This window comes from Antrostomus carolinensis, unplaced genomic scaffold, assembly GCF_000700745.2.
Source record: "Antrostomus carolinensis isolate BGI_N321 unplaced genomic scaffold, ASM70074v2 scaffold25000, whole genome shotgun sequence".
Lineage (NCBI taxonomy): Eukaryota > Metazoa > Chordata > Aves > Caprimulgiformes > Caprimulgidae > Antrostomus > Antrostomus carolinensis.
Window position 1 is genome coordinate 1 of NW_010288157.1, and position 8004 is coordinate 8004.

Here is an 8004-nt window from a genome sequence, read left to right on the forward strand (position 1 = left end):
GGGGGGAGGTGGGTAGGCCGGGGGGTTTCCAAAGAGGGTGAGGAGAGGGAAGATGTGCTTCCTCCTGCAGTTTAGGAGTGACCGTCTAGGTGGGGGAAAACTGGAGAGCGTTCACGGGGACAAAATCACGACAGCTCTGTGTGTGTCAGTGCGAACTCTGGGGTTTACCATCTTGCCGCCGTGTCAGGGGAAATGATAGAGACGTGGGATGGATGGATGGATGAACATCCATTGGTGCGCTGTGCAAACAGTTAGAAATAACGATGCTTCTATTTTAGGATATGTCTGCCTACGTGAAAAAGATTCAGTTCAAGTTGCACGAGAGCTACGGCAATCCTTTAAGAGGTGGGTTTTGCACTTGGGCATTTGTTCCCAGAATTGGGGTTTTGATTAGTTCCACCAAGGCTTTATCACCCATATTAACACTTCTGTGTTTCTCACTGCAGTTGTTACCAAACCACCGTATGAAATCACCGAAACAGGCTGGGGTGAATTTGAAATAATCATTAAAATATTTTTCATTGACCCAAATGAAAGACCTGTAAGTACATTGAACTTTTAACAATGCTTCATTAATTATGGTGGCCTCAAGCTGTGGTGTAGGATAGTGCTGGTCAAAATATGTCCCATCTGCCATGGAAGTAATAAAGCCTGTTCTTGTAGGAAATGTTATTTAATTGTTGGCCACGTTTTCCTGTTTCTGTGCTTTACTACTGGCATTTGTGATGGCTTTTTCCGCGCTTGGCTTCTCTGACAGTTTCTTCTGTGTGACCACATGTTGCACCTTACCTGGGTTGAGCACATACTGAGGATTTCTCTTCCATGTAGCTTCCTAGTTCTAGGATATTTAAATATTTTGCTTTTTTTTTTTTGTCTATCAGATTCAGTTAAAATCACTCAAAAAGCAGCAAAGGTGCTCTGCCAGCTTCCTAAGAAAACCAGGTTAAGACACTTCTCTGGTTGAGTAAAGCATTGGAATGAATTTCTTTCTTTCCATCCTGTGTTGTAGACGCCCTGCAGTTTTGTTTATCCAGGTTTAGGTAGGAAACTCAGTTGTCATGTTTTATGGGAAAAGGGTGTTTATTTCTGGAAGGACTGGGTTCCTTCTCTCGCATGAACTTTGCTTTAACTGTTTTTTGCCAAATGAGGGGAAAACTGAATTTTATGTTTTTCTTGAATATATGAGAATTGATACTAGACTAGAAAGGGCTTCCTGCGCTGTTGTGCTCGGTAGCATCCCGATTTGTTGTTTTAATTCCATTCACAGCTTGACCAAGCTGTCCTAAAGTTGGTTGGGTGTTTTTAATTTGTGATTGTTCTTGGAAGGCTGTTTCGGTGCCTGTCGTGTTCTTCCTTTCCAGGAAGTACCACCTGGAGTAAGACAATCGCTCTTTTCCACGACTGTTCATGGGCCTTTTTGTGGAAGGGAAGAACTGTGGGTTGTCTGTCCTCTTCCCAGGTTGTGGTCCAAGTGGTCAGCTGGACAGAGGGCTTCCTCTGTTCCTCTCCAGCTCCTGCCATTTGCAGTGCAGTGCAGTAAAGGAAAAGTAACTCTGAAGAGGGGAAGTTCAGTGAAAAACTATTCACAGCCCACCCTCACTCCCACCCTGGTGTTTTTCCTTCACAAGAAGGGAGGACAGGGTCACAGAAAGCACTTTCTAACTGATTAATTGCGAAAGTCGGTTTCAACTAAATCATCTATTTGGAAATGTTTTAAGAGAAGATTTTCTTAGTAGTTTTTATACACCAATCCTAAACAACTTGACCAGGTGTTTTTAAAGTATCAAGAAGCCTTTGGACAGTTGGCGTGTTGTAAGAATTAAATTTAAGTAATTCTGCTTAAATTATATGATATTTATTTTTGCCCTCCTAAAAGATTTTTAAATCCTATACACTTGTTTAGTAAGAACAAATACTGCTTGTTGATATCTGGAAGATTTGTATTCCCCTACAACTGTCAAGCTAATAAACTTCTGTCTTTGTATAGGTAACCTTGTATCACTTGCTGAAGCTTTTTCAGTCTGATACCAATGCCATCCTGGGAAAGAAGACTGTAGTTTCTGAATTCTATGATGAAATGGTATGGAAATTTTTAATGTGATCCTCACTTTATTTTGAAGAGTATTAGTGATACCATGTATTTTTCTCCTTCATTAGATATTTCAAGATCCTACTGCAATGATGCAGCAGCTGTTAACAACATCTCGTCAACTAACACTGGGTGCCTATAAGCACGAAACAGAGTGTAAGTTGAAAATTAAAATATTTTAATTTTAGAAATAAACAACAGTTGTTTTCGCTTTTAGTGTTTTTTCTGGGCTGTAACAGTACAGTTCCCTTCTTTCCAATTCCTTAACTGTGGGTCATTTCATAACATAATTCTTCAGTATAGCTTAATGTTCTTTGCGTCCTTTTTATCTAATCTGTCTTTAAAAATAAACCAGAATAAACCAGGGAATTAAAGAAATTAAATTAACATACGTTGATTCATAAAAATATAGTATAATATAAAGAGTGATTATTTCTGTTCTGATCTTCTGGGTTTCATCTCTCATCTTCTACTCTCAGAAAGCAAATGTTATATTTATTAAGCTCAAATCCTGCCTTGTTAGTTACAAACTCTAATGCCATTGTAGTCCGACTCACCTGGCCTTTGGCTTATCTGCATGTTCCCCTGACAACAAATGTCAGGTATTTTTAGACAGTGAATACCTAGAGCTAAGAGTGGTTATGGGTTTGAAGCTCTACAAGGCTGGGGTTCTGATTTGCCTTACGTCTGTTTGGGTGTGTGGGTCTGTGAGCTATGACTTGTATTTTCTGCCTCAGTTTAGCCAGCCTTGAGGTGGATTTTTGTTATATTGCATGTTGTTATGGTTTAAGTGTAGAAATGTTTAATACTTTGAATCATAAAGAAGTCTTGTCCAAATTTAAACTTTTCTCGCTTCAAATTTATGGGTGTTTCTCCTGAGAGTAGATAGAAACTTCTTAGTGGATTTTTAAAATATATTTCCTTAAAATGTGCTTCTCAAGCAGATAAAAAAATTAAGTGTTTTTTTTTTTTTTTTTTGCCACTGCATACGATTATGTAATGTGTGGGATATGAAGGGATATCCATGGCCTCCATAGATTTGTTGCCTTTACCAGCTTTGTCCAAAAACTTGTGCATGAACAAATTACCAAAAGAAAAAAAGGACACCTCAATAAACCAGATTGCCAGATTGAGATGTCCTAATGTCAAGATATTCATAAAAACAAAGGCAGCACCACTAAATCTTTTAGATAGATAGAATTAAACAATGGATTTTGAATGTCTCCAAGGATGGAGATTCCATAACCTCCCTGGGCAACCTGTGCCAGTCTCAGTCACCCTCACAGTAAAAAAAGCTTGCTGATGTTCAGAGAGAACAACCTCCTGTGTTTTCAGTTTGTGCCCCCCTTTGTGCCCATGGCCTCACATGCTGACACTGGGCATCACATGTAAATTATTTATAGTTCTCTGTAATCTCCCATTTATTTGCTGTTATGTCAGGTATTTTTTCCCACTTAATCTCTAAAACACTCTGGAAAATTAAATAGTGAATTATATAACTCCATCCACAAAACTGATGGGCTGAATGAGGCCACCAAACAAGTTGGGTATTTTTTTTTTAATTCCAAGTTTTTATTTGGATACCATTTTGATGCCAGTCATTGAATCTTGAAGGCTAACAGTAATAGATTTTGCAGGACACACGCTATCCGAATTACTGTTGCAATTTAAAAAAAAAATAAAATTACAACTTCTCATGGTACTTAGAATATTTATTTTTCTTTATGACCACCACAGTTGCAGATCTTGAAGTGAAAACCAGGGAAAAGCTGGAAGCTGCCAAAAAGAAAACTAGTTTTGAAATCGCGGAGCTTAAAGAAAGATTAAAAGCAAGTCGTGAAACCATCAACTGTTTAAAGAACGAAATCAGGAAACTTGAAGAAGATGATCAGTCTAAAGATATGTGATGAGTGTCAACTTGATAAAGAGCCCATACTGAAAATGGAAGGACTTCAGTCTTGCAATTGTACATCTTGTCTTCAATCCTGTAACTGAGACTATGAATTTCACTTGCAAATGACTGAAGTATGTGGCAATCGACTTCATAAATGGAAGATAAGAGAAAGAATGTATCCTTGTTTTATAGTTAAAATCTGTGGGTACTTAACGATTTATTTCAAGTAGAAGGGGTCTTTGGAGACCAGACTACTTTTTTTTTTTAAACTACATTTCAGCAGTATATGAAAACTTTCTATTAAGTCTTGTATTAGTTCAATGTGATTTTACAAAATGCTGGTGTTTACTTTTTTACTTGTTTTTTTTCTACTGATTGTTTAGAGATGCATCTTCAAAGCTGAAAATAAAATACGCTGGGTTTTTATTTTCATATTTTTTGTCTCTGTCTAGTTGTGGGCTTCAGGAACAACTGTAAATAGAATACGCTGATTTAAGGCAGAGGTTGAAATATAATGGTATGCAAGTTGCTTAAGTCTGGTTACCGTGGTCTGCATGTCTGTCTGTTACCAGCACAGTGAAAAAACTTTCTGAAAACAGGATTTTAAATAACTTGTGTATCTACAGATAATCGTTTCTAGCCCCACATATGCTTTAACACATATAAATGCATCAGTTATACAAGTTATGCTCAGAAGCATGAAATTATTTTGGTCCTGTTCTGTAGAAGTTTGTTTTATATTTGTACTGTACTGTGGTCAGTTCATCACATGTTGTGTCTGCCGCTCCTTCCTCCTCACACTTTCCCTGCTCCAGCATGGGGTCCCTCCCATGGGAAACAGTCCTCCACAAACTTCAAGATGAGTCCTTCCTGTGGGCTGCAGTTCTTCATGAACTGTTCCAGCCTGGGCCCTTTCCATGGTGTGCAGTCCTTCAGGAACAGACTGCTCCAGTGTGGGGTCCTCCACAGGCTGCAGGTGAATCTCTGCTCCACTGTGGACTTCCATGGACTGCAGGGGGACAGCCTGCCTCACCATGGGCTGCAGGTGAATTTTCTGCTCTGGTGCAACTCCTCTCACTGCCTTCTTCACTGGCCTTGGTATCTGCAGAGTTGTTTCTCTCGTATATTCTCACTTCTCTCCTCTGGCTGCTGTTGTGCAGCAGTTTTTTCCCCCTTGTTTAATATGTTATCCCAGAGGTGCTACCACCATTGCTGATTCACTCAGCCTTGGCCAGCAGCCAGTCTGTTGGAGGTGGCTGGCATTGGCTCCATTGGACATAAGAGAAGCTTTTAGCAGCTTCTCACAGAAGCCACCTCTGTAACCACTCCGCTACCAAAACCTTGCCATGCAAACCCAATACATACTCTTAAGTAACTGGCAGGTATTTCTCCCCTGAAAAATCAGTGCATAATTTTTGCCTGTAACATTTCTTTTTTTTTTTTTCTTTTGTAAAGGTAAAACAGCCTGATGGAGATGGTGCTACCTCAGGTTTTGAAGAGGCTTGGGCGCCTTTCCTACTGCTTCAAGATACTGTTTTGCAGTAAACTCTGTGAGAAAATATTATCAATGTTTTGAGAACAAGCACTCATTTCTTCATATTTAAATAATTGATGATTGGCTTTTACCATGGCTTGGTAAAGATTAGAACTGAAACAGTTTCAATCCTCCATACGTAGACTTAACGTTTCTCATTAAGAAACATAACTGTTAAAACTTGGCATATATATTTATTTCATGGTATTATATATACACATAGCTTGAGGTACAGCTTGTACTAGTGGTGTCCACACCAATCCCTCCCAGCACTACAGACTATCCAAATTTTTCTGGCTACCTAACTGGTTTGTTTTATTCATTCAGTAGCCAATTTATTTTTAAGCAGTAGCTGAAGAAGAATGTGCTAGGCAATTTGAGTACAGTAGAACGTGCCATTTTCAGAGCTGTGCGTTGAAAATAAGACTTGCATGAACCACAGTATATGACGCATTTCAAGGCTGAAAGAACACTTCAGTGAAAAGTTAAAAATATTAATATAATTTTGTTTTATTCAAAGTGTTTATTTGGGTTCTTCCTTACCTGACAATCATCAGTAGCAGATTTTTAAGTAAAAATATAATAGGGATAGCACAAAGTGAGTCCTTCCAAGTATATCCTCTTAGCTTCTTGCAGATTGATTTGATTTCCTGAGGGGGTTTTTAAGGTCCATTTGTGCATGCTGAAACAAAAATGGGAATGGAAAGCACAGTTTTGGTGAGACTAGGTTGTAGGCAACGTATAATCGTCAGTTAAAATAATACTCATGTAGAGTAACTCATCAAATATGAAATAGGTTCAGCAAGAGCTGTGACTTACCAAGAACAGAGCTGCTGCAGCAGGCTTGAACAGACCAAAAACGAATTGAGTGGTACTTTTTGAATCTAACGTTTTTGTAAGAGTCTAAAGTATTCTTTTTACTTACATTTTTAATAACATTCAATAACCAGCCAAGTATTCAACTTTACAGAAGCAATGATCCTGGCTCTACTGTTAGTAGCCATCAGCATGCTAGACCAGTGATGTAATTTTTGTTTGTGGTTAGAATTCTTTTTTCCCCCAGTTTTTCTTTCAACTTTTTGTATTTTTTACCACTCCTTTGTGCTCTCTGCAAAGGTCATACAAGAGTCGTGAGGTTCCCCCATTAATACTAAGGCAAGAAAATAGTCCTAACATCTGTCTGTGCTGAGCAGTTACTGTTGATAGAAAACAGGAAGAGTATCTTCTGCTTTACAGAAGTTCCTTACTATGTTCTGTGTTTTCATTAGCAAATAACTTTCTTCAGATGTTGAGAAAGCAACTGAGCCCTGTATTAGGCAGAGATTAAGTTCTGGAAAAAGTTAATGACAATTAAGTGGTTTAGAATTTTGGCTTGAAAATAAATGTGAAAAACAACCTCCCTGCATTTGTCAAGTAAAGCTACAGGTATCTTCTCTACATGCAACTGCATGGTTCTCAATTAATACATTGGTTATGTTTGGACCTACGTGTTCTGCCGTTAAAAGAGGTGTTGATGCAAGTGTATACAGTATATGTACAATATAGTGTTGACCTTCTAGTGCATATAATTTTCATTTACTAGAATTGAAATAGAGTGGGGCACCCAGGGACACAATTGCATTACCTTGAAAAAGAAAAACCGAAACACTACACTCCACTTTATTTTTGGCAGCCCTATGAAGATGTGATTCCAGACAAATAGTTACAGTTTGTGCTTGCCAGGGGTGCTAACTTAAATGCCAGCTGTTTACATTGCTGGGACTGACTTCAGACTGTGGTTTCATCCTGAGTTATAATTGTGAAACACAGATGTATTTAAGTGCTTTGCAAAGGAGGGAAAAAAATCCCTCATTCTGCTATAGCTACAGTTTCCTATCACTGAATTGCACAGTAATTTGTCCAGTTGCCTACACTGAAGCTTTAGGCTCCACTTGAAGTAGCTCTTTGGTAGGTAAAGATAAAACATGGTTGATCTCAGTTGATGTGCTTCCTGTTGCCCATTTTACCAGTGAGGCATCAAACGTGCAACACTGGTAATTACTGTCATTGCCACTTCCACTATAAAGACTTGGGGGTTTTAAGTATTTTAGGTAAGACACATTAATAGTCATCACAGTAATTTCAGACACTGACTGCTTACTCACTTACTGCCCCCTATTATTTATCGCTAGTCCTTTTTTTAACGTAGCTCCATCTCATATAACTTACTTCTTTGCCTTTGGGTTTGGCACACTGTAGTTTACAGTTAGACTGTGAAGTTGTATAAGGCTGTGCCTGGGAGGTTTCTCATCAAAAGTGCCATTATCTGACAGGAGGTGTGTAAATACACTTAATTCAAAGATTTACTTGAGAATTTTTGTGGTTAGTAGAGACAGGACTGGAAGGAACATTAAAACACCCTATTCCTTTCTTTCTAGACAGATGCTGGTAGTAACACCAACCTAAAGACACTTTTGCTGCTTATGCATTTAATCCACGATAGATATA

General features: G+C 38.5%; 1 protein-coding gene across 1 annotated transcript; it reads left to right on the plus strand.

Moving 5' to 3' along the window:
* Window positions 1-281: 281 nt before the first annotated feature.
* On the plus strand, window positions 282-4125 carry YEATS4 (YEATS domain containing 4). Its single transcript, XM_010165767.1, has 5 exons — window positions 282-345; window positions 447-541; window positions 1988-2080; window positions 2158-2245; window positions 3827-4125. Exons 1-5 carry the CDS (start codon window positions 282-284, stop codon window positions 3994-3996), a joined length of 510 nt encoding a protein of 169 aa, XP_010164069.1. The 3' UTR covers window positions 3997-4125.
* The last annotated feature ends 3879 nt before the right edge of the window (window positions 4126-8004 follow it).